This window comes from Cetorhinus maximus, chromosome 10 (assembly GCF_964194155.1).
Source record: "Cetorhinus maximus chromosome 10, sCetMax3.hap1.1, whole genome shotgun sequence".
Lineage (NCBI taxonomy): Eukaryota > Metazoa > Chordata > Chondrichthyes > Lamniformes > Cetorhinidae > Cetorhinus > Cetorhinus maximus.
The window spans coordinates 46,063,729-46,090,913 of record NC_135888.1 but is presented as its reverse complement, the minus strand read 5'-3'; the positions used below and the strand labels follow the sequence as shown (position 1 = coordinate 46,090,913).

The following is a 27,185-nucleotide window of genomic DNA, read 5'->3' as shown; positions in this document are numbered from 1 at the left end:
ATAATACGACCCTTCAGCCCCATTTTCATTCTAGTGAATCTGAGCTGCATTCCTTCCAACAATATATCCTCCCTGAAGTGTGGTGAAGGAGAGCAATGGCGGGTCAGCCCAAGGAGAGAGCGTTAAGACACCTGACACACCAGAAAATGGCTGGGCCTCATTTTCTAAATCTTGTTTTCTGTAAGAGATATGAGAACAGTGAGTGGAGTTTAACTGTCCCAGCCCAGCAGAAACTGGATGATTGGTAATTAAATACAAGCAGATTATTAACCCACTCGCACTCCAAACATTTCTTGTTTTAACTTTGCTGCCTGATGAGATAACAAGAAAATAGACCAAAGCCTCATAAATTTAGCAAATTGGGACCATTACGTCAAGGACCTTGATACAGTTTTACCCAGGGCCTGAGTGTGGAGTCCATGGAGAGCCTTTCCCTTGAAGCAGATAGAAGAGACACTGTCAGGTAAAAAAAAGCTTGAAACTTTCTCTTGGGGGATCCAGGAGGAACAGGATTGTTCCCTGGACTCTGCCGATTTCCCTCCTGGGAGGCCCTCCCGAAAACTCACCAATTACGAGGTTCTTAAGCAAATTGATATAGGGAGTGACAAGGTATTGGAGGAGTTGGCAGGCTTAAAAGTAGACAGATCTCCAGGTCCGGATGATTTGTGTCCCAGACTGCTGAGGGAGGTAAGGGAGAAAATCGCAGGGGCTCTGACCCAAATTTTTAATTCCTCTCTGGCCAACAGGGGGGGTGCCAGAAGACTGGAGAACAGCTAATGTGGTTCCGCTATTTAAGAAGGGTTGTAGAGATAAGCCAGAGAACTACTGGCCAGTGAGTCTCACGTCAGTGGTAGGGAAACTATTGGAGACATTTCTGAAGGAGAGTATCTATCTCTACTTGGAGAGGCAAGGTTTGATCAGGGATAGTCATCATGGCTTTGTCAAAGGGAAGTCATGCCATAACAAATTTGATTGAATTTTTTGAGGAGGTGACCAGGTGTGTAGATTAGGGTAGTGCAATTGATGTAGTTTATATGGATTTCAGCAAAGCCTTTGACATGGTCCCACATGGGAGACTTATAAAGAAGGCAAAGGCACATGGGATACAAGGTAATTTGATAAGGTGGATTCAAAATTGGCTTAGTTGTAGGAGGCAGAGGGTGATGACAGAAGGATGCTTTAGTGACTGGAAGCCAGGGTCCAGTGGCGTACCACAGGGACCTGTGCTCGGTTCCCTATTATTTGTCATTTATATAAATGACATAGATGACTATGTGGGGGGTAGGATTAGTAAGTTTGTGGATGACACAAAGATTGACCGGGTGGTTAACAGTGAGGTTGAGTGTCTTGGGCTACAGGAAGATATAGACGGAATGGTCAAATGGGCAGATAAGTGGCAGATGGAATTTAACCCTGAAAAGTGTGAGGTGATACACTTTGGAAGGAGCAGTTTGACAAGGAAATATTCAATGAATGGCATGACACTAGGAAGTTCTGAGGAACAAAGGGACCTTGGCCTGTGTGTCCATAGATCTCTGAAGGCGGAGGGGCATGTTAGTGGGGTGGTGAAAAAGACATATGGGACACTTGCCTTTATCAATAGATAACAAAAGTAGGGAGGTCATGTTAGAGTTGTATAGAACCTTGGTAAGGCCACAGCTGGGGTACTGTGTGCAGTTCTGGTTGCCACATTACAGGAAGGATGTGATTGCGCTGGAGGGGGTGCAGAGGAGATTCACCAGGATGTTGCCTGGGATGAAACATTTAAGTTATGAAGAGAGGTTGGATAGACTTGGGTTGTTTTCGTTGGAGCAGAGAAGACTGAGGGGCGACTTGATTGAGGTGTACAAGATTATGAGGGGCATGGACAGGGTGGATAGGGAGCAGCTGTTCCCCTTAGTTGAAGGGTCAGTCACAAGGGGCATAAGTTCAAGATGAGGGGCAGGAGGTTTAGGGGGGACGTGAGGAAAAGCTTTTTTACCCAGAGGGTGTTGACGGTCTGGAATGCGCTGCCTGGGAGGGTGGTGGAGGCGGGTTGCCTCACATCCTTTAAAAAGTACCTGGATGAGCACTTGGCACGTCATAACATTCAAGGCTATGGGCCAAGTGCTGGTAAATGGGATTAGGTAGGTAGGTCAGGTGTTTCTCACATGTCGGTGCAGACTCGATGGGCCGAAGGGCTTCTTCTGCACTGTGATTCTGTGACTCTGTGAATTACGTTGAAGCCAACAGGTGGCCATGGGCCATGTGATCCTCATCGCCTGCGAGCAGCCACTCTGCTCCTTCACATCTATTTCAGGTAGGAAATAAACTGATAGCATTTAAAAGGGGCCCAAATGTTAAAATACACAGGGCCTGTATTTTTGCATTTCACACTCCACCCTCTCTGCCCGAATCCTGCTCTGAGTTAAAAATTAAGTGTCACCAATGGTTGCTATGGGACAACAACCCAACCCAACTGATGCAAGTATGGAGTCGGGTCAATGTACCCATTTTTTGTGGAGTGCACAGGCGATTTGTTTAAGCCCCTTTAAATGTTTTTGCACAGCTAAACTCATAACATAAAGGCCCACTCAGATATTGAATACTTCTCTTGTCATCACAGCAGTGGTGAATGATACAGACGCAAAGTTCTTCATAGGAGCCAAAAGCGCTGCATTTTGTCAGTGCTTTCAACTTTCCCCAGTGTGCAATGTAGAAGAAGATGGGCGGGAGGATTTCAGTTCGTTGTCTTCCTTTTCAAGGAGTTGTGATTGTTCGAGTCCTGGAGGATTCTCTCTTGAATCAGTTTTTCCGTGAATGGCCTCCTCAGAGTAAGTGGGCGCCCATTTAAAACAGAGATGAGGAGGAATTTCTTCTCTCAGAGGGTATTCAATCTGTGGAATTCTTTACCGCAGAAGGTAAATTCCTCATAAGAACTCCGGTTTTAATGTAATAGCACTCCAGAACTTCTTCAACCTCAGCTTCAGTGTGAGCTAACTGTGCTAACTTGTTTAACTCTGGATCTGCTTTCTGAGCCTCAATTAACCCCTGTAGAGGCTGGGTCGTTAAGTATATTCAAGGCTGAGATAGACAGATTTTTAACCAGTAAGGGAATCGAGGGTTATGGGGAAAAGGCAGGAAAGTGGAGTTGAGGCTTATCAGCCATGATCTCATTGAATGACGGATCAGACTCGATGGGCCGAATGGCCTACCTCTGCTCCTATGTCTTATGGTAACAAGTCATAAGAAATCTAATCCTCTGTTCCAATCCTTTGGGTATTCATGGAAATAGGTATTAATCATGGTTTTAAGAGTCTGATGGTGTCTCTCTAAAGCTCCCTGTGTCTGTGGCTGATAGGTGGTAGACTTTAGTTGTTTGATACCCAAATTGCTGATTATGTCCTGGAAAGTTTTAGACATGAAGTTAGAACCTTGGTCAGATTGTATTTCAATTGGTAGGCCATAATGAGTGAAAAACTGAGTTAACTTTTCCACTACCACCTGAGTTATAATTGTCCTTAAAGGAATAGCTTCTGGAAAGTGGGTTGCCATATCCATGATTGTAAGGATATACTGATGCCCTGCTTTCATTTTGGGTAACGGTCCTACACAATCTACTAATACCCGACTGAATGGTCCTTCAAAAACTGGTATGGGTATTAAAGGTGCTGGTTTGACTACATGTTGAGGTTTATCTACTACCTGACCTGTATGACACGCTTTACAAAATTGCACTTCGTCATTATGAGGTCTTGGCCAGGTAAAATGCCTGTTTATCGATGCTTGGGTTTTCCATATTCCTACATGTCCTGCCATAGGATTTTTATGTGCTACTCGCAATACCTCCTTATGATATTTGGGCGGTACCACTATCTGATGAACAACCATCCATTCCTCATCTGCAGTTCTGAGGGTGTCTCCACTTCCTCATAAGAACTCCGGTTTTAATGTAATAGCACTCCAGAACTTCTTCAGCCTCAGCTTCAGTGTGAGCTAACTGTGCTAACTTGTTTAACTCTGGATCTGCTTTCTGCGCCTCAATTAATGAAGATATCCCTGTTCAATCCCTAATTGAATTAGGCCTTTGAGTTTCACCTACACCCTCAGTACCTTCCTTTCTGATCTGGTAAGGAGATCTCAAGGTACTCCCAGCTATCCATTCGTTACCCTGGCTACTTGTCTTCCTTTCACTCCCCCGTTTTCTATCCTTTCTATTTTTTCCTTTGGCCAGTTCATCGGTTTAGCTATCTTCTCAAATGAAATAAAGAATGCTTCAACATCCCTTTCCTCAAATTTTGAAAGAGCTTGCACAAATTTAAACATTTCCCCACGGGGTTCTGATCTAGAAATAAGTCCTGCCTCACCTACTAGTGCCTCTTTTTTAACTGTCAGCATTTTAAGCTAGAATTTTCTCTCTTTTTCTCTTTCCTCCTTTTCTAATTCCCTTTTTTGTTTTCTTTCTCTCTCTTGCCTTTCTGCCTGTTCGCTTTGGGATGCCCTTTCTCTTTCTGCTGCCTGTAGTTCTGATTTTTTTATTTGCAACTAAATTTGAGCCCATTCCAATTAACCATCCCTTAGAGAACTCAGTCTCTCGGGTATTCCTTCCAATTTCAAATGCTGTGCCATCTTTTCAATTATTTCTGCCTTCCTAGCTTTGGCAGGCAATCCTACTCTTAATTTACTTGCCTATTCAATTAACCTGGCTTTTGGATCCCTTGTAAAATTGTCAGAGCCATCTCTTCCACTTGCAGGAAAGCTTTAGCAGTTTCCAGTACCATCTTATGTTTGACAGTACAAACCTGGTGTTTCATTTTAGCTTTTATTACTTACTAAACCTACACCCAAATAATCATTGTCTTTTGTTCCAAAAAACGGACCTAAGCCCCCAAACTTTGTTACAAATGACTGGGGATACCGCGCCATAATACCAAGCCCCACTGTTCCCTAAGCCGCAACAAATGTGAAAAATTTGACCAAACCACCAGATTGCCCCAATCCTACCTAACTGTTTAATTTAGGTTAAGAGAACACAAGCACCAGGTTTGTAAACCTAATAAGTAAATAACTGTTTATTGAACAAATTGTTGTTAACCAGTAGCAAAAGAAATATGAACTGCTAATTTCTAACACCATAACTTAAACTCTACCCCCTTCTTAAACCCCTATACACACAGACACACAGGACACATAAGAAACACAAATCATGGATTTTAAGGGTGGGATAAAACAGTTCAATTGCACCAATTCCGGAGTACAGGATTCGATGGGTTGATTTTGATCAGTGTCTTCCAAATTCCTTTCAGTTCTTTGTTGATGACACAAGGTGGTCTTCCAGCACTCTCAGTATTTAGTTCACTGATTGAGCACTTGCCTTTCAATGTCTCTCACGGTGATTTTCCCCTTTTGCCTCTTGACAGGGGTTTTCAGAGAGAGAGCAGGTTATAGAGATATGAGAAGAAAAAGCCATCTAGCTATTATTGTGGAATCACTGGAATCTTCCACACACAGGAGTAAGAGATTTTAGGCCTTGTTCCTTTCAGGCTTGGAGTTATTCAGCTGCACTGCTTCTCACGCAAAACCTGGTCATCTGGGGCAGAATTTTCTGCCTGTCGGGCGGGCGGGCCCGACCCAATCTCCGGCTGGCACAGAGCCGATCGCCACCAGGAAAGCGGGCCGCACCGCCATTTTGCACGGGCGGGCCAATTAAGGCTCGCCCAGCATGATGTCTGCCAGGCAGCACCAAGCACTCCCGGTGCAGGCGATTCCCTGAAATCGAGAGTGCGCTCTTTCGCGCATGCGCATGGAAGAGCGCACATCTCCCTGAGGCTAAGTGCAGCCTCAGGGTGATCGTCTTTTAAAAATATTAAAAATAGAGAAAAAAAAATTCTTTTACATGTCCCCTCATGTGACAATGCCACATGAGTTGGGACATGCTCATAATTTACAGAACAACTTTATTACAATTTTTAAAACCCTACATGAAACCTCATCCCGCTGGTGGATGAGGTTTCATGTTTTTTCTATTTGCCGCCGGGGCTCCTGGCCTGCCTGCCAACCTTAAGCTTGGACAGGCAGGTCCTTTAATTGGTTAATTGATCTTGTCAATGGCCTCAAGTGGCCATTGACAGGTCAGCGGGCCTGCAGCTGATTTTGCTGCGCCCCCGCCTTCCTGAAAATTTAAATGGGGTGGGGTGACGTCGGAGATTCTGCCCGACATCATCCCGCATCATTTTACGCATCGGCGAGCGGCCCCCACCCCCAGGTCGCCAACGGCACAATTCTGCCCCTGGTCAGGAGCCAATTTAAAATGTTGTTGTCAGGCAGCTCCCTTGGTCCAAGACTCCTTTCGGGCACCATCCTGTCTTTCATGGCACACTCTGTTCCAAGACTGCAACATTGTATATACCTCTCATCCTGTTCCAGCGGACATGTCTTTCAACCTGCAACCATTGTAATTTTAATCCCCACACCAACAGAAAATAAAAAGATATGTTCTTACAGCATTTCGAGCGGGGCATTCTTCCTACCTGTGGACCTTCCTCCTGTCACAGTGGGGATATTGGAAAGTGGTGGTTGGTGTCTTTTCAGAGCGTTTCCCTGGTTGCTGCCTTGCTATACTTTCAGTTTTACACAATACAAATTGAATTACTTCATCAGGCTGTTGTTGGGAAATTTCCCTCGCATCTCTGGCAAAGGTTTTGTTCTGCCTCTGCCCTTCAGCCTGTCTGGCCAGTTGTACAGCTTTGCTTAAATTTAAATCTTCCCGAGATTGTAAGAAGTGAGAGAGATTCTCATCTAAAACACCAATGGCTATTCTATCTCTGATCAGGTTGTCGTTTAGTGTTCCATACTCAGATTTTCAGCTAAGCGGTACAATTCATTGATGAATGAATCAATCCCTTCACCCTGTTTTTGACTGCGCTGATTAAATTTCACCCTCTCAATGGCAATATTTTTATGAAGACCGAAGTAATAGTCAAAGGCTCTGATGACATCCTCGTAGGAGGCTCTTCGTTCATTCCCTGTCTGGCCAGTACATCGTCTGCTCTGCTCCCAATAGCATATAACAAAAAGTGCTAACTTGATGTTTGTTCTCTTTACTCGCAAGACCTGATGCATTGTGGTACCGGGTAAAATGTCTTGACCAATTTTGCCATTGATCAGCCTGCATACGTCCCTCAATATTTTGAATGGATTCTGGTAGGGACAAAGTAGTAGTCATTTCTCACCATGATTTAAGGTTGCCTTGCCAGTCGCTGGGCTGCCCTTGTTATTCAGTCGTCTCCCGTGTGGTTGCTGGGTTGGCCGCAAAGTCCTTCATCCACTGAGCTGCACTGTTGCTGGGCTTCACTTGAGGTTTTCCCACCGTTTTCTACTGTTTCTCTGTGGGTGCAGACACTGTTGCCACCATCTATTATCTTGGTTTTATCTTGGGATTCATTAGCTTCTTACTCTGGAAGATACTTGCTGGCGGTAATGGTCTCTTGTTGAAAACACATTTATTTACATACTATTTACAAAGGTTATGTAAGGCCAAGACCGAGCTGGAGCTACTCTCTAAAATGCTGCCCAGTCATCTCCTCTCAGTGAGTGACATCACTGACATAGCTACTTATGCACTTGCTCAGTAGCTATTATTAGAATTCACCCCTTACTCTACAACTACAAGTCATGGGACTAATACATCACATCCTGTCGAGGTGGTAGTTCACAGGACTTGGCAAATGTGATGCAAAGCTGAGAGGAAGTGAGAGGCAACAATAACTTGCATTTATATATCCAACTTTAATGTAGTAAAACATCCCAAGCTACTTTACAGGAGCATTAGCAAACAAAATTTTATGAGTAGCATAGGGAGATATTAGGGCAGGTAACCAAAAGCTTGAACAAAGTGGTGGGTTTTAAGGAGCACCTTAAGGATGGAGAGAGAGTTAAAGAGGCGGAGATGTTTAGGGAGGGAATTTCAGAGCTTAGGTGGCTGAAAGACTGCACTGTACAGATAGATCTCCAGACATGTTCACATTACCCAGAGAGAGAGAGACGTTGTGCTGCTTCAGGCTGAGCTCCCTCACTCTACAGGCTCTGCAGTTCCCAGTCACAGTACATCACTGAGATCTCTTTCTTTCAGGTGAAGGTTCTGGAGGTTTTGCTGCGCAGTTGCTGAAATCTCTGAATGAATATCGGGCAAAGCATGGAGCGGGGCCGTTAACCCTGAACCCGGAAATCAGCAAGAAGGCTGAGAAATGGGCAAAGCACCTGGTAAGCTCCAGAACATTGCAGCACAGCGACACACCGTATGGGGAGAATATCTGGTGTCAGCAAGGCCACAGCAGTCTGCAGGTTACAGGTACGTCACATCACTGCCTGAAACATGCACACCCTGTTTCATGGTTAACGTCAGTGTCAGAGAATATACAATGGGTTTAGAGGGTGACCCCAGTCCGTCGAATTTGTTCCTTCCACAGCCAGTGTGTACTTCGCTCTACTCTGGATTCAACCAACTGAAACTCCTGCTAAAGGATACTGCAAAAATGTTCTCTGCCTGAAAGTAAATCCAGGATATTTACTCAACCTTCCTTTTTCATCCTTGGTTTCTTGCATGACATTATTTTGAGTCATTGGACTTATGAACTATAATAATAAAAACAGAAAATGCTTGCAATACTCAGCAAGTCTGGCAGCATCTGTGGAGAGAGAAACAGAATTAATGTTTCAGGTCAGACCTTGGGCCAGTTCCTAACCACGCATCCAGGGCATACTCATTAAAGGTGTTCGTCAGCAACCCTGAACCTATCCACTTTAATCGTTGCTCTAAGAAGGACATAATAGGCTAATGCAACGCACCAATCCAAATAGGGCAGCGAGCAGGGAGCAATGGGGAGATGATCAGTTAGGAAAGGTGAGACCAGGCCAGTAACTATCATGAGGCTTGAATCAACACTCCTGCTCCTCCTGGTTCCCCAGGAATAAGGCTAGGCCATTCAGCCCTTCAAGCTTGTTCAGCCATTCAATTAGATCCTGGCAAGTCTGTAGCCTTTGCCTGAAAAAAACTATCAATTGCAGATTAGAGATTTTCAATTGACCTCCAGCCCAACTTTTTGTGGGAGAGTTCCAGATTTTCACTACTCTTTGTGTGAAGAAGTGCTTCCTGACATCACCCTGAACAGCTTAACTCTTTATGTGTCCTTGTTCTGGACTCCACTCTAAGGTAAGTAAATATAATCACACATCTTTTCTCAGTGGCCTCAGTCGACCCAGAAAAACTGAGCAGAACATGGGGAGCAGAGACTTCTGCCGCTTCATCACATTTGGTCGGTAAATTGATATCAGATCTCTAATTAGTGATATTTAAAGGGTCTAATACCTGTTTCAGACAGATGGCCTGGAGACTTGGAGATTGCCAAAGGTCTCCCCAAAATCCATCCTCCTCCCACTCCCCAACAGAAACAGGCCATTCAGCCCAACAAGTTAATGGCAGTATTAATGCGCCATGCAAGTCTCTTTCCATTTTACTTCATCTAGCCCTATCAGCATATCCTTCTATCCCTTCCACATTCTCACCACATTCCACATTGTAATATGCCCCAGTTACAGAACAGGTTTGACTTCAGTTTGCAGCCGTTGTTTCCAGATGATTTTTCAGTACAGCCCACACCCTGCAACCTCTTCCTTTGCCTGAGGCCACTTCTCCCCCTTCCCTAAGCAAGCCCTAGCGCTGCAACTGTTGAAAAGCCACGCCCACTTTACGGCTGTTCTAGTGGGTGAAGACCTGCCGTGAGCCCCCCTAAAAGTGATGTGGCGTTGCCTGCGAATCCTGGCATTGATGACTACGAATGCTGCCCGAAGCAAGGTGGGCAAACAAACCTCGAAGTCCTGAGTGAAGCGCACCTCACTTTTTTATTTTATTCATTTACGCGATGTGGACATTGCTTTCGCGGCCAACATTAATTGTTCATCCCTAGTTGCCCTTGAGAAGGTGGTGGTGAGCTGCCTGCTTGAACCGCTGCAGTCCGTGTACATTGTGTGCCCAAATGACCCAGCATGGAGAGATGATTCCAGCAAGCAGGGCTTATAATTAGATGCAAATGTATTAAAATAACGTCCCCAATGTTGGACAGTGGGAAGGGTGGCCCGTCATTGATGGGTGGAGCGGACGATCATGAACTAGTTTCACAACTGCATAAAAACAATTTTTGGCCTTCTCGCCATATTGTCTACTCACGCCCGCCATGACGTCCGATGCCAGTGGGGACGGAGAATTACAGCCCAAGATGTTGACATTTTTCCTTAAATGCGATGCCCAGAAATGTACAGGCCCTCCAAGTGAGCTGAATCAATAGTTTATAAAGGTTTAGCATAACTCCTTACTTTTGTGTTCTATTCTTGTATTAACAAAATTAAGGATCCCATACCCTATAACAGCGTTCTCAACTAATTTTACCACCTTAAAGATTTAACTTAAAGACGAAGGACACCATCTTCACGGAGGCACACAACTTTGTGCGTTTCACCGAGGACCAAGAAAACCAGGATGCTAGAGCGCTGGGATTTGCCCAGATCTCTGGTTTCCCACAGGTGCAGGATGCCATTGACTGCACTCATGTGGTACTCAGATCTCCGTGGCAACAAGCAATTAACTATGCCAACTGCAAGGGCTTCCACTTGCTGAATGTGCAGCTGGTGTGCGACCACCACAAATGCATCCTGCAGGTCTGCGCATGGTTTCCATGGAGTGTCCATGACTCCTATATTCTCAGTAGGTCTCAGGTCCCTGATGTCTTCCAGGGGCTACAGAGGCTTCAGGGTTGGCTCCTCAGGGACAACGGCTAGTCGCAGAGGACATGGCTGATGACACCTGTGCGGTGGCCTCAGACTGCAGCAGAGAGAAGGTATAACGAGGCTCGTGCTGTAACTCCCACTTTGGTGGAGCAGACCATCGGGATGCTGAAAATGAGGTTCCGGTGCCTGGACCGATCTGGTGAAGCCCTGCAAAATAGTCCACAGAGGGTGTTACGCATCATTGTTGCCTGCTGCGCCCTTTATAACCTGGCGCTGCAACGGGGAGAGGAGCTGGCTGAGGAGGAGATGGATGAGCTGCACTTTCTCCTCCAATGAGGAGGACATGAACTGGGATGAGGTTGAGGAGGTCCTTGAAAGCGAGGATGACGGCGATGAGGCCCTTGCACCGGCCAATTGAGGCAAGCACGCCCGGGAGGCCCACATAGCTGCTAGGTTCATAGAGGATGATGGTGACAAGTGAGGAAATACTATACATGCTCACATCGCATCTGGGAACGTTTGACTACCGTGTGGCTGATGGCAGCGCACATACCCTCTGTGATAAGGCTCCTGTCACGGAGACACAGCGGAGGCCCTAATAGTCACTTGATTGCAGGAGGATGACGATGACATGCAGAGAGGACATTCCATAGATCTTCAAATAGCCTCTGTGAATGTCTGATTCCTGTCTGACTGAGGGCAGCTCGCTTGCACTCTGTGATCAGGGTCATATCATGGAGACGCAGCCATGAAACTTTAAAAGCACTTTGTCAGCCTTCAGTACCTGACCCCTTCAGAAGCACAGTGTCTCTGGACACAAATGCTGAAGAGATGGGAGCCAGCCCCACCTTAAAGGTGCTGAGAGCAACATTCTGGCAGCAATGACAAGCACTGTCAAGGTGCAAGAATCAGTAATGTGTCCAGTGAATGTGAAGCGGACCATCGCTTTGCTCTGAAGGTTACACACAGCACAGGGAAGAGACCCTGGACTGAGACACCTGCCTTTACCTTGTGCAGGAACCAAGGCTTCACATCTGAATGATGCAAGCACTGCTAATCATAACAAGGAACCATAGGCGAGGAGACATTCTTGGGAGTTTATTTACAATAGTGAACATTATGTACAAGTGATTAACACCTGTGCCCAGGCTGCACAAGTACATTTCTTAACCTTCATAACCCTGCTTCTACGTCTTGGCGCTCCCCGGCCATCCACAGCAGAGGTGGAGGCAGCCTGCTGACCGCTAAGCCCTGTCTGTGACGACCTTGGCGGGCTCCTCTGGAGGGCCCCGGCCTGCTTTCGGGGTCCTGCTGTGTGGCAGTGGCACCCTCCTCGGCCTGTGGAGCTGGAGATGCTGGGGTCGCAGGAAGAGGGAATTCGGACGGGCTGGACACTCCCAAAGTCACCTGGATGGATGGCCCCCAGGGGTGTGCACCTACTGATCCTCCTCCCTATGGGTGCTCAAGTGCCCCTTGGCTGACTCCTTGAGAAGAAGGGGAAGCTGGAGTGAGATCGAGCTGCCCTGCACCCCTCTCGTGTTGGCTCTGTTGGAGGCCAACTATGGCATCAGCAATGAAGTTCAGTCTATGCAGCAGTGCAGGATCAATGTCCTGGACCAAGGCCTCCATGACGGCTGCCATCCTACCAGTATTGACCTCGGTGTATTCGCATGCTGGCGCTTTCACCTCAGACTAAAGGCGGACGGACTCCTCCATCATGCCTTGGAATCTGAGGAGTGCAGCGGACATCCCTTCCTGATGTTCCCGAGCTTGCCTTTGCAGCTCCAGCAACTGAGGTATGACCGAGTGCAGAGGCTTGTCATCTGACTTGGACTCAGCAGATTTCTGGCCTCCAGCAATCCTCTGCGTGCCAGAACCCTGCTGCCGCCTGCTGTGGATTAGAAAGTGTGATTGGCTCACTACATTGTGATCCCGAGGCTACTCTAGAACTAGGCTACACTGAGGTGTGTGTCTCTGCGCTGGTGAAGGGTGTGAGTGAGCACTGTGACGGGTCTTCAATTGGGGTTTCAGCAAATTCCTCTTCTGAGGTGTTTTTGGGGCTTGAGTCAAGGACCTGGATCATGGACTCCCTCAGCTGTTTCCCAGATGTGCCTGCGAAAGCAATGGGAGATAATTAGTGCATGGCAGTGACCTGTGAAACAGGACACATCACTCACAGCATGGTTGTCTAATGGATGTTGCACTGCTGGACCCTTACTTGATAGAGCACCGCCGACCTCACCGTCAGCACAGGAACTATCCAGATCTTCACCGGCCAGCTGTACAACTCTATTTTCAAACTCCGTGAGGACCTTGATTTCAGGCATTCAGTCAACCATACTTACTCACTTACCTTTCGTACTCCACCATTATGCAACCCTTCCCTTTTGATGTGTGCCAAGTTGTCCTGCATGAAGACAGATAGAGAGAGTGTAAGCAGAGTACCTGCCGGCCAGATGATAAGTAGGACTGGCATGTGCCAAGAGTGGTCTCACAGATGGAATGAGGACAATGAAGGTGTGTGTGTGAGAGAGTGAATGGTGATGTCCCTTGAACTGGCAGTGAGTGAGGGCTCTGTGGGTGTGTGATGGGTTTGTGAGTGTGTGAGTTGAGAGTGATGAGAAGAGTGACTTACCCTGGCGGAACGGAGGAGATCATTCACCCTCTTTCGGCACTGAGTGGCTGTCCTCTTTTGCAGGGTATTGCTAGCACCTCACAGGCCAGATTGGTGATGTTGCTGCCCCTCCTGTGGCCAGAGCAGGGGGGTAGAGGACATCATGGCGGGCCCCCACGGTGTCCAAAAGACTTTTCAGGAACGTGTCATTGAATCGGGGGCTGCTGCAGTCTTGTTGCCTTTCAGGGCCATGTCTTCTGTGCAGCCGTCCTGGGCTGGAAGCACCGAGGGGTGTGCATGCGGCTGCTGTTTAAATATGGCGCCTGGTGTGAGGAACCGGCGAAGTGATGGCATGGAGGGTGAATGAGAGCTCGCCTGCCAACAAAACAGCACCTTCCCAAGAACGTATGATTAATGAGGCGGGTTTGGGATGAAAAAGCTGCCATTGCGGCCGGCAGGTAAAATGTTTATTTGCCCGCCTGCCACTGCACTTAGTGCAAATCTTGGATGATTCCACCCAAAGGGAAATGGACCAGAGTACCAAACCATCTCACCATCATTTGAATGCCCATGTGCAGGGGAAAGGGCAAGTGATGAATCCCTTGGGCTTTAAGGATAGTTGGCATTGGTTGACATGGCAGAAATCTTTGGCAAAAGACAGGAAACGGAGTTATAGCCACAAAGGAGAGGGAAGGAATTTCACCAGAGATCAGTGGAGATACTGAGGCCAAGAATACATAGGTTTTCATAAAGAGGGAGTAACTGAAGGCCTGTGAAAACAGAAGCAGAAGTAGGCCATTCAACCCTTCGAGCCTGCTCCGCCAATCAATATGATCATCTTCCCTAACCAATGGTTCGGCATTTACCTTCACCTATTGCTTTCCAGTGCTCAGTCTCTGTTTAATTCCCATTAACTACAGCACGATAGAATGTTGTTATACCTGGGGGAACTCCTCAGAATCCAGATCCTGCTCTCTAATGGCTTTCCCTTAAATTAAATTTTGTGTAAGCTAATTGCCTTTCTGTGACTGTCAGTATTTTAATGTTCACAGGGCAGGAAGTTGCTGATTCTTGGTACAATGAAATTAAACATTATGATTTCTCCTCTCCTGGATTTCAGAAGAATTGCGGTAACTATCTTTTTATGAACCCAATTTATAATCAGTTCCAGGACTAATGAGGAGAGAAACAACAGCAAGTCTGAAAGGACAATTCTAGTCCAATTATTGCAACCATGGACTGATCCTCATTAAAAGAGAAAGCAGAGAAATCCTAGAACTATGAGCACAGTGAAATGGGCGTAGGGTTGGGAATGGGGGTAGGGAGGCTATGGGGATGGGGGTGTGGAAACGGGTTTGGGAGTAGATAGTGCGGGAGTGGGGAAGGGAGGGGGTGGGGATAGAAATGGGGAAGGTGGTTGGGAGGGGTGTGTGGGGAGGGGAGGGAGTGGGGTTGGGGTGAGGATGGGGGTAGGGATAGGAAGGGGGTTGGGGTAGGGGTGGGCCTGGGATGGGGTGGGGATGGGAAGATGGGGTAAGGGTGGGAAGGGAATAGATGTGGAGAGGGGATGGGGTGGGGCTGGGGAGGGGATGGGGTGAGGGTACGGAGTGAATGGGGTCGGGAAGGGATGGGGTGAGGATAGGGGTGAGGAGGGACTGGGGTGAGTGTGAGGAGGGGGTGGGGTGGGAAGGGGATGAGGTGAGGATGGGGGTGGGGAGTGGATGGGGGGTGTGGAGGGGATGGGGTGGGGATGGAGGGGAAGTGGAAGGGACAGGGTGGGGATGGGGGTTAAGATGGAAGAGGGGATGGGGTGGGGAGAGTATGGGAGGGGAGGGGGTGAGGATGGGGATGAGGTACAAGTGGGCATGAGGAGAAGGGTCTGCCTTTTTAAGTTTAATTACCTAACAGTGACTTAGTTGATTTCCTCACTTTGTTTTGACTGATGATGCGTTCTGTTAATTTCAGTGATAAAACATCGAGCTCTTCATGTACAGTACAAGAACATTCTAATAGCGCTGTGTTTGAGTGATGTTTCTGACTGGTCGTTTGGACAGAGATGAGAACTAACCAGCATCATGGGGGAGGGGGTTGGCAGGGTGCGGGGGGGAGTTTTCCCAGCCTGGTGGAGGCTAGTTTCAAGGCAGGGGCCAGGAAAATTACAAAAAATGTGATTTGGCCAGTATCCAGCTGCATTCCTGCCCCCTTCCGTCTTTGTCCAGGAAGGGTTGCAAATGAAGGTAGGAACCTCCAGGGCTGCAATGGGAAGACAATTAAAACCATGAGGTAGCCAATTATGAGAGATTTTGCACAACAGGGAGCAGTTCCATATTGTATCTCCAACCCAGCAGATAAGAGAAGGTGGAGAAAGTACAGAGACTTCTTCAGTGTTACTGACAAGGTGGGTTTGATCAGTCACACTAAGGAACTGCAGACATGGCCAGGTTAGAAGTTGCTGTGTAAAACTATCAATGCATGACAGGTGATTGCCACCTGCTTGGAAGTCACTTCACATGTCTAGCACTTCACCTGCCTTCAGCTGTACTTCCCTGTTGCCAGCCTTCACCTCGGCTCCACTGTTCATCTCCGCTGAGGGCCCAGGCAACACCAGCAGCAGCACCAATTGCCTTCCCCTCAGCCACATGCCCCTGCACAGGGCAAAGGGGGTGGCCATTGAGACACAGCTGGAAGGAGGTTAGACCCCAGCATCTACAAGCAGAGGACCAGCTATGCCAACATGTGCAAGCACCAGTGCCTCCATAGGCTCAGGCTCTTGTGCTAGGTCAGAGATTACATCTGCATCCTCATGGTGCTAGACCGCCTTCCCAATGGACCTGACGGACATGCATTGCCAGTGGCCGACAAGAAGCCTGTCACTGAAGGCCCACCCCCCTCACCCACTCCAACACATTTCATCTCCTGCAAGGAGAGAAAGCAGAGAAACTGTGTCAAATCAGTGGGAGGCGTTCAAAGGCGAGATTCTACAGGCACAGTGCAAACATGTCCCCACAAAGAAAAAGGGTGGCACTGCCAAATCTAGAGCCCCCTGGCTATCCAGAAGCATACAGGCAAAGATAAAGCAGAAAAAGAAAGCTTATGACAGTCACAAAAGACTGTAGAAAGCCTAGAGGAGTACAGAAAGTACAGAGGTGAAGTAAAAATGGAAATTAGGAAAGCAAAGAGGGATACAAAAAAATATTGGCAAGTAAATTTAAAACAATCCTAAGATGTTTTACCAGTACATTAAGAGCAAGAGAATAACTAAAGAGAAAGAAGGGCCTATCAAAGATGTACGTGGTGACACTAAGGAGAGGGATGATGCAGACATTCTAGTTAAGAGGAGGAGTGTGAAATATCAGATACAATAGCATAGTGAGAGAGGAAATACTGGAGGGACTGGCATCCTCGAAGGTGGATAAATCACCAGGACCAGATGGATTGTATCCCAGGCTGGTAAAGGAAGCCAGCGAGGAAATAGCGGATGCTCTGAGGATCACTTTCCAATCCTCACTAGATACAGGCGAGGTCCCAGAGGATTGGAAGTCTGTGAATGTTGCACCATTATTTAAAAAGGGTGCGAGGGATAGGCCAGAAAATTATAGGCCGGTCAGTCTGATTTCTGGTGGGCAAATTATTGGAAACAATTCTGAGAGACAGGATCAACTGTCATTTAGAAAGGCACAGATTGATCAGGGATACTCAGCGTGGTTTTGTTAGGGGAAGATCGTGTCTTACTAATTAACAAGGAGGATTGATGAGGGTAGTGTAGTGGATGTTGTCTACATGGATTTCAGTAAGGCATTTGACAAGGTCCCACATGGCAGACTAGCCAGGAAAGTGAGATCTCATGGGATACAGGGAACGTGGCAAGTTGGACCCAAAATTGGCTCAGTGACAGGAAGCAAAGGATAATGGTCGATGGATGTTTTTGCAAATGGAAACCAGTTTCCAGTGGTGTTCCACAGGGATCAGTGTTGGGGCCCTTGCTGTTTGTTGTATATATTAATGATTTGGACTTAAATGTGGGAGGCATGATTGGGAAATTTGCAGATGACACAAAAATTGACCATGTAGTTGATAGTGAAAAGGATAGCTTTCGACTCCAGAATGATATCAATGGTTTGGTTGAGTGGACAAAGAGGTGGCAAATGGAATTCAATCCGGAAAAGTGTGAGGTAATGCATTTGGGGGGCAAACAAAGCAAGGGAATACTCAATAAATAGGAAGTCATTGAGAGGGTTTGAGGAAGTGAAAGACCTTGAAGTACATGTCCACAGATCCTTGAAGGTGGCAGGACTAGTGGACAAGGTGGTCAAGGAAGTATATGGAATGTTTTCCTGTATTGGACAAGGTATTGAATACATAAGCAGGGATGTAATGATGGAACTGTATAAAACACTGGTTAGGCCACAGCTGGAATTTTGCGTACAGTTCTGGTCATCACATTACAGGAAGGACATAGTTGCTCTGGGGAGAGTGCAGAGGAGATTTACAAGAATGTTGCCAGGACTTGAAAATTGCAGCTATGAGGAGAGATTGGATCAGCTGGGGTTGTTTTCCTTAGAACAGAGGAGGCTAAGGGGTGACCTAATTCAAATGCACAAAATTATGAGGGGCCAAGATAGGGTATACAAGAAAGATTCGTTTCTCCTAGCTGAGGGGTCAATTACCAGGGGGTATAGATTTAAGGTGATTGGTAGAAGGATTAGAGGGGATATGAGGAAAAACCTTTTCACCCAGAGGGTGGCGGGCATCTGGAATTCACTGCCTAAGTTGGTGGTTGAGGCTGAAATGCTCAACTCAGTTAAAAGATACCTGGATCTGCATCTGAAGTGCTGTAACCTGTAAGGCAATGGAGCAGGTGCTGGAAAGTGGGATTAAAATGAGAGGCTAGTTTCCTTTTTCTCTTTCTGACTGGTGCAGACATGATGGGCTGAATGGCCGCTTTCTGCACCGTAGCTTTTCTATGGTTCTATGGAGTTTTCATAATGGCTTGTGTGGTGTGCAGAGGAGTGATGGCGACAGTTTGTGGAAGGTGACTGAGGCATGGGTGCGAGATGGCTATAAGCTGAGAGTCGGTGTTAGTGTTGGCTCTTCAGATGGTGACGTAAGGTGCCTTCAGGAAGAGGAATGAGTGCGGCTGCAAGATGTGTTGCTCTGAGGAGTGCCTTGCAGAAGAATGCAGAAGAAGTCAGTGAGTGCGATTTGACGCCTGAAAATGTTATGCCGCTCAACTGTCATGCACTCCTGAAGTCCAAGATGCCCATTGTGCACTGTCTCCAGGTTGGAGGGAACCCAGTGCTGCAGTTCACTTTTTTGGCCCTTCCATCCATTCCTGGAGAGCTTTTCCTCTTCTACCTGTCCTTGGGAGAGCTCACTTCATGCAGCCCCTCACCTTCCCAGCTGGAGCTCCAGGTAAGAGCAAGAGACTGGGGCTGGGGATTGCAGCCTTCCCAGGCCTTCTCACTATTCCTGTGTGTGCTGCAGCCTAAAAATCCAAGTGCTGGTGAGCTTCTCTGCATCATGCTGTGGTCCTTTTAAACGGAAATCCTTCCTCTGACAAACTGGCCGTGTCATCCCGCCAGCTCTCCTCAATTGGTCGATAAGCCTGGAGGTAGACTCTTAATCAGTCACGTTCCAGAAAGAGCAGTGGAAAGGTTCACTATTATTACATTCAGGTTTCCAATTCCAATCCTGATACTCCACCAAAATCAAGGTGATAAGATTCTGCCCAAAAGGTTAGGAGATGCCATAGGCCCTGAACTCTATGGAAGATACAACTCATGAACATTACTGGATGGCAGAAGCTGTGGATCATACATGTTGACTGCACTGTCCTGTACTCTTTGTAAATCACCTAATTGTTGTTGCCCTGCAGGTCATTTCACACAGTTGGTTTGGAGAGAGACCAAGGAGATCGGGGTTGGCCTGGCATCTAATGGCAAAGGTCTCACCATTGTGGTGGCTCAGTTCAACCCAGTTGGTAACATCACCAACCCGGGCTACTTTGCTAAAAATGTCTTGCCCATTGGCAGCAAGGTGAAGGAGGACAAAGGTGCATCAGCACAAGGAGAGCGCGGCAAGGCACCTGGAACAAGCAGGGTGGCATCATTGCCAGGTATGGGTTTTGTTCTCTGAGAAACACACACACTTCTTAAATAATCTTTAAGGGAAATCGACTGAATGGAACCATCCCCTTGGAGAAGAAAGGTTGCCCTGAGCATTTCTCTACAAATATGGCCAGCAAATCACCACATCCACAAATGCTTATATGTAGATAAATATTTATATGTAGGATGGTGCCAGTAGATTCACTAGGACTGGAGATCCTACACAGGGAATCCCATTCAACACTTCCTCTGTTAACACTGCTGAAGTTTGTGGGGTTTAGTTGGGGAGCAGGGGTTTGCCTCAAATTGCATCCCACTGGCAGGTGGTCACATGACAAATAGGGTTGCCAACCCTCCAGGATTGCCCTGGAGACTCTAGGCATTAAGGATCCATCTTTCAGACGCTGCTGTGAAAACTCACAGCAGCACTAAAAATAATTGTATGTTTTACATTAAGGCTCTTTGAGAGATTGTCAGAATTCATCCAATCAGCTAAAGGAGAGTCTGTTTGCTCTCTAATTGGTGTAGGATAGCGTTGTTCCACAAGGATTGACATGTCGGGCAACCAATCGCAGAAGCAGTGGGGTTGGGCGGTTGGACATAATGAGATGAAACCTCCCCCCCGGCCCTGGAAATAAGTACCACTGGAGCTGACAACTCTAACACAAGGGATGCATCCAGAGTGAGTGTCTTGCTCCAAAGCCCACAGACCGTGTCACAAATTGCCAGTTCAAGGTAAAGGGCTCCTTAAGTTACACAACCCCTCCCTCTACCCAGCCAGGAAGAACAGCTATATTTGGGAAGAGTCCAGGGCACAATTCCAGCCAGGATCATCAGGGTGGGGCCCAAACATACTGCCTGGCAGGTTAGTATCAGTGATCATTCCACTATCCAGGGTTCCTTTGGGGCCAGAGACATGTGAGCTCCTGACATTGGGAGACCCCTTCCTATACCCATGACCTTCCACGGGATGGGCAGAAACTCTAGCATGATAAAGCTCCACAGAATTCCTGATGTATGGCCAGAAGCTGGCATCCCCAGGTCCTAGTCTGAATTCTGGCCCTTTATGCAGGCTTCAGATGGAGAAATGGCTGGACAGCAGCAGATGAGAAATAAAATGTCAAGCCCAAATGCACCACCATACAGTCATATAGCCCCGAAGGGTGTGGTCACATGGCCATGGGTCACCATATCTTCTGTGGCCACATGGTTATGCAGGGCGTGATCACATGGGGCTGTGATCACATATTGTCTTGCAGGATGCAATCACATGGCTGTGCAGCGTGAGGTTACATGGCTGTGAAAGGACAGCCAATGGCCCCTCAAGATGTGATCACCTGGCCATGCAGGGTGGAGTCACATGGCCATATAGCGACGATCACATTGATCTACAGGGTACAGTCACATGGTCATAGAGGATGCATTCATGGATAACTGTACAGGTGCAGTCATACTGCTGTTTATTGTGGTATAATGCTGGCCTTCCTCTTTGTATGGGCCCTACAAACACTATGGTAAATAATAACCCTCACAACGTGTGCGAATGGATCGGTGGAGGGGTTTCAAAATTTTTAAATCAGCGAACATGACCCCAAACCGGCCATCACCAGTTTTAGGCCTATGGGTAAGTGCCATGCAAGAACCCCACCTTGGAGAAGCAGGACACTTTGTTAGAATATTTAAATCAGGCCCCTTCACTATAATTAATCAGATTGGGTTTCCCAGGACTCAGGAAACCCAGAAGTGAGTTGGAGTTGGCAGCTACCGGCTACAGAAGCTCAGTAACTTGTTACAGAACTCCTTGTGGGCCTGGAGGAGAAAGAGAGCTCCCTCCAACCCACCTTCCCCCACCCCCCCACCCCACAACCCCACCAAGCAAACAATCTTCCAATTCCCCTGGCAATTGTGGTCTGCCTTTTTGCCTTGATGAGTGACCACTCCGCCCCCTGCCCCCTCTAAACTCTGATCTTTCCCTCATTCCTGATTGCTGGACTCTGTCTCATTTCCCCACCCCTTCACACTAAACAAGCCCTGATCTTTCCATTTTGACAGAGACCATCTCCACCCTGTCAGTCGTGCCAGCTGTCAGGCAGGTAACAGAACAAAATATGATAATCAGGCCCTGTCATTAAGTTGGGCAACATTCTTGCATCACCAGGATTTCCAGTGTTCCCCTCTGCAACAATTCTCCATTGCTCCAACACCATCCTGCTGTGCAACACACAGGCACAAGCAAATAACAATGTGCATTTATATCATGTTTTTAATGTAGAAAAGCATCTCGCAGTGTTACCTAACAAAATTTGACACTGAGCCACATAGGCAATGTTAGGACAGGTGACCAAAATCATAGGTAGGTTGAAAGGAGCATCTTAAAGGAGGAGGAAGAGATAAAGAGGCAGAGAAGTTACTAGAGGGAGATTCCAGAGTTTAGGATCTAGACAACTGAAGGCACAACTGCCAATGTTGGAGTGATTAAAATCAGGGACGTATAAGAGATTAGAATTGGAGGAGCGCAGAGATCTCAGAAAGTTGTAATGTAGCATAATGAATATGTTACTGGACGAGTAATCCAGAAGCCTAAATTAATAATCCGATGGATGTGAGTTTGTTATGGCTCACTGGGGATAGTGCGCTGTAATATCAAGCCCCACTGTTCCCTGAGCTGCGACAAATGTGAAAACTTTGACCAAACCACCAGATTGTCCCAATTCTACCTAACCGTTTAATTTAGGTTAACAGAATACGAGCACCAGGTTTGTCAACTTAATAAGTAAATAACTGGTTATTGAACAAACTATCATTAACCAGTGGCAAAAGAAAGAAATATGAACTGCTAATTTCTAACTCTATAACCTAAACTCTGCCCCTTCTTAAATCCCTATACACACACATACAAGACACACAAAAACATAGATTTTAAGGGTGGGATAAAACAGTTTAATAGTACAAATTCTGGAGTACAGCAGTCGATGGGTTGATTTTGATCAATGTCTTCCAAATTCCTTTCAGTTCTTGATGACACAAGGTGATCTTCCAGAACTTTCAGTATTTAGTTCACTAGTTGAGCACTTGTTTTTCAATGTCTCTTAACAGTGATTTTCCCCTTTGCCTCTTGACAGGGATTGTCAGAGAGAGAGCAGGTTATAGAGATATGAGGAGAAAAAGCCAGCCAGCTATTATTGTGGAATTCTTGGAATCTTCCACACACAGGAGAAAGAGGCTTTAGGTCTTTTTCCCTTCAGGCTAGGAGCTATTCTGCTGCTGCACTGCTCGCACACAAAACCTGGTCACCTTGTCAGGAGCCAATTAAAACTTTATTGCCAGGCAGCTCCCTTGGCCCAGGACTCCTTTCCGGCACCATCCTGTCTTTCATGGCATACTCTGTTCCAGGACTGTAACATTGTATATATCGCTCATTCTATTCCAGTGGATATGTCTTTCAAACTGCAGCTAATGTAATTTTAATCCCCAGTCCAACAGAAAATAAAAAGATATGTTCTTTACACCAGTCCAACAGAAATAAAAAGATATGTTCCTTACAGTTTCAAATCCCACCACAGCAACTGTAGATTTCACTTTCAGTTAATTAAGTTAGTATCAGTAATGGTGTCAATGAAACTACTGGATTGCTGCTAAAATCTATTCAGTTCACTAATGTTCTATGTGGAAGGAAACCTGCTGTCCTACTGGGTCTACCCTACATGAGACTGCAGGCCCACAATAATGTGGTTGACTCTTAACTGCCCTCTGAATTGGCCTAGTAAGTCACTCAGTTGTATCAAAACTGCTACAAAAAATACTCATCACACAGACTGTAGTGGTTCCAGAAGGTGGCTCACCACTATTTTCTCAAGGGTAATTAGGGATGGGCAATAAATGTTGGCCTTGCCAGTGACACCTATATGCCCTGAAGGCAGAAATAGAGAATAGGGGGTGAAACCATGGAGGGATTTGAAAACAAGGATGAGAATTTTTGTGCCAAATGAGATGGCTAGACCTGCTGAGTTTTTCCAGCATTTTCTGTTTCTGTATGAGAATTTTAAAATTGACTGTTTACCAGACCGGGAGCCAATGTAGCTCAGTGAGCACAGAGGTGAATGGGACTTGGTATGAGTTAGAATATAGGTAGCACAGTTTTGGATAAGCTGGAGTTTACTAAGATGGAACATGGAAGGCCGACAAAAACACATCAAATAGATTGATACTTCAGGCACTACCACACGGTGGTGCCACATTCCCGGGGGAGAGGGAGAGAGAGAGATGTTGGGCTCCACATTCCCTGGAGAGAGAAAGCAACGTTGTGCTCCACATTTCCTGGAGGGGGAGAGAGAGAGAGACATTGTGCTGCTTCAGGCTGAGCTCCCTCACTCTACAGGCTCTGCAGTTCCCAGTCACAGTACATCACTGAGATCTCTTTCTTTCAGGTGAAGATTCTGGAGGTTTTGCTGCGCAGTTGCTGAAATCTCTGAATGAATATCGGGCGAAGCATGGAGCGGGGCCGTTAACCCTGAACCCGGAGATCAGCAAGAAGGCTGAGAAATGGGCAAAGCACCTGGTAAGCTCCAGAACATTGCAGCACAGCGACACACCGTATGGGGAGAATATCTGGTGTCAGCAAGGCCACAGCAGTCTGCAGGTTACAGGTACGTCACATCACTGCCTGAAATACGCACACCCTGTTTCATGGTTAACATCAGTGTCATGAAAATGTAATAATTTTCATGATATTATTGTGATTTATTGTAAAGCTAGGTTAATAATGGCGTTTGGATTGGTTTTTGTGTGAGATTGTGGGGGGGTTTTAGTTGAATTACAGACAGCTGGTCTGGGTGCTTTGATGTATCAAAGGAAAAGCTAGGTTTGAAATGCTAAATACATAAACATGGCTGAAGTTTTAGAATGTGAGGTGTGAGGAACATTTGTATTTTTAGATAAACCAGAGTCGTGAATTTCAAAGAGATGGTAAGGTGTTACACCTAGCCAACAGAGGCTAAGCCAAACCGTGTATTTATTTTTCCCAAAGATTTCTGATAATATGAGTGCTATATTATGGAAAAAGTAAAGTTACAAAGACCCATTGGAACAATGGGATTTACATTAAAAAGGGAGAAACATGTATAAAGAAGATGAGGTTATGTATAAGAAGAAGGCGTTCTAAAATCTAACAAGTGTGAAAAGCCTCCTGTCTCTATGTACCAAGCTGCTGTCTCCTAAGAGAATTCACTTTGAATATCACTGTCCAGGGTATTGTGTGCATTGCCTGGGTCTGCTGAAATCATTGTTGTTTTACTGTTGCCTTAACGGAGGTGTAACTGAGAGCTAGATTAACTAGGAGATTTAGGAGCTATTACAGTAGTAATTTGTAGACCCATGTACATGCATGAACTCTTTTCTTCTATTAACGAATGTTTATTTTAGTTTTGTCAAAAACCTTCAAGTCGTGGTAGACTTATTACTACTGAATTCAAGGCACGCATCTCGAAATAAAATTACAATTTGAAAAACAGTTATGGCAGCTGTTTCAAGTTTCCCTCCGGGATTTAAGCAGCTCAGCATTTACCATCCGCTGTGCCATAACAATCAGTCAGAGAATATACACTGAGTTTAGATGTCAGAGGGTGACCCCAGTCCAACAAGCTTGTTTCTTCCACAGCCAGTGTGAATTTTGCTTTACCTTGGACTCTAAACAACTCACTTATTTTACAAAGTCTCACCCTCCCCAAAGTAAATCCAGTGAAATTCCAGAATATGTTCCTAGCCTTGTTGAAGACAAGGATGAAGATGTCAGCCTTGGTTCAGTTGGTAGGATTCTCACCTCTGAGTCAGAAACACTACTTGAAAGACTTGAAAATACGGCTACCAATTTGTGCACAGCAAGATCCCACAAATAGCAATAGGATAACAGCCAGATAATCTGTCTTAGTAATGTTGATTAAGGGATAAATATTGGTCACGATGCCAGGGAGAACTCGCCAGCTCTTTGTCAAATTAGTGCCTTGGGATCTTTTACTTCCAGTTGATGGGGCAGGCAGGGCCTTAGTTCAACCTCTCATCTGAAAGGTGGCAGCCCTGACAGTGCAGCACTCCCTCAGTACTAAACAGGAGTGTCAGCCTAGATTATGTGCTCAAAGCTCTGTTTTCTAGAATGTTTTTTTTTCTAAGCATCTTATACAATTTTTACTCATGTCTGAGGCCAAATAGGGTGGCAGTGGGTGAGAATGGAAAGCTGGCCAACAGGCACTGGATCTTTCATTCTTCTTTTCCTTTGCTATCCTCTTCCCTTCAGATACACAGCATCAGTCTGGGTCACTCTCTTGGATAGAGACTATTTTCATTTCTACATGACGAGTAACCCACAATATGCTACGTTCTTAAACTCAGCAAGTGTATATCTTTTCAAAAAAATAAAATCTAAATTGCACCTCTGGTCAAATCCACATCTCACCCCAACAAGCACTAAACCTTACATTGAATTACAAAGTATGTATACCACGGAAACACGCCAATCGACATAGCTGGTCTATGCCAGTGTTTATGATCCACATGAGTATCCTCCCACTAATATCATTTGCCCTATCAGCATATCCTTCTAGTCCTTTCTCCTCATGTGCTTACCTGTCATCCTCTTAAATGCATTTATGATAATTGCCTCAGTCACTCCATGTAGTAGCTAGTTCCACACTCTAACCACTCTGCCAAAGGAGTTTTCCTGAATTCCTCATTGGATTTATTGATAAATTTCTTATGTTTATGACCCTCTGTTTTGGATTGGCCATGTGTGAAAACATCTGTGTCCATTTTATCAGACCCTCCCATAATTAGAAGGATATCTGTTATGTCACATTGCGGACTTCTCTTTTCAGAGAATGTTGTTCCATATGTGACTGAAAAGTATGAATCCAAAGACTGTGAGCAAAGACTGTTTATACTGCAGCCTCAGATTATATCAATGGAAGTGTTCTCTCATAAACCTAATTATATCAGTGTCAAATACAGCTGCAGTTTAGTAATGGTATAATGTAGTATCTAGTGTAGCAGGAGCTCATTGCAACAGGAGTTGATTGTAATAGAGCTATATCATAACACAGCTTTGCTTTAATGAGTTAAATTATAACAAGATTTTATTATTTTAGTAATTTATTATAGAAGGATTTTAGAATACAAATTTATCAAGCAAGTTTTTGCCATAAGTTTATTGGAATGGGTTTTGCTGAAGGAACAGACTGGCAAAACTTGTCATCTTGCGCTCATCAGACACTTCACAAGAATACCAACACAAGGGAAAAACAACAATTTATACTGTATGTGCTGATTGGTTGAGTCATCATGCAAGCTTGATGCTGAAATAGGGTACATCAAAGACACCCTGCGGGATTAAAGCTACCCTGATAAGATTATTTCGCGTTGTATATCATGCAAATTTATGAACAGGCCTAAGGCTGTCACTTTCGGCCCTGAAAAGTGCCTCAGATTACCCTGGAAGGGCAAGGTATCTAAAAAATTTGAGCAACAGGTGAAGCTAGCTGTTTCACACTTTTTAAAAAATCATTCAGGGGATGAAGCCTGGATATTGTCCAGGTCTTGCTGCATTTGGATATGGACTGCTTCGCTGGCTGGGCCAGCATTTATTGCCCATCCCTAGTTGTCCTTGAGAAGGTGGTGGTGAGCTGCCTTCCTGAACCACTGCAGTCTATGTGGTG

The 27,185-nt window shown here is 46.0% G+C and overlaps 1 protein-coding gene and 1 long non-coding RNA gene across 6 annotated transcripts in view; one reads left to right on the top strand and one right to left on the bottom strand.

Moving 5' to 3' along the window:
• The window catches only part of glipr2 (GLI pathogenesis-related 2), a 97,706-nt gene that overhangs the window by 23,285 nt on the left and 47,236 nt on the right, over positions 1–27,185 (top strand). For 4 of the 5 annotated variants that reach the window (XM_078550419.1, XM_078550424.1, XM_078550423.1 and 1 more), the window contains 4 exons: positions 8,111–8,329; positions 14,428–14,505; positions 19,251–19,490; positions 23,910–24,128. In XM_078550419.1, coding sequence (XP_078406545.1) covers positions 8,111–8,329; positions 14,428–14,505; positions 19,251–19,490; positions 23,910–24,128 — 756 coding nt within the window. The remainder of the gene's footprint in view (positions 1–8,110; positions 8,330–14,427; positions 14,506–19,250; positions 19,491–23,909; positions 24,129–27,185) is intronic. The other variant, XM_078550421.1, reaches the window with a different exon arrangement.
• LOC144685663 (uncharacterized) lies at positions 7,748–26,179 on the bottom strand. The gene is made up of 2 exons (XR_013577757.1): positions 26,101–26,179; positions 7,748–8,666 (listed from the first exon to the last, which is right to left on the bottom strand). It is a non-coding gene; the product is annotated as an uncharacterized LOC144685663 (long non-coding RNA).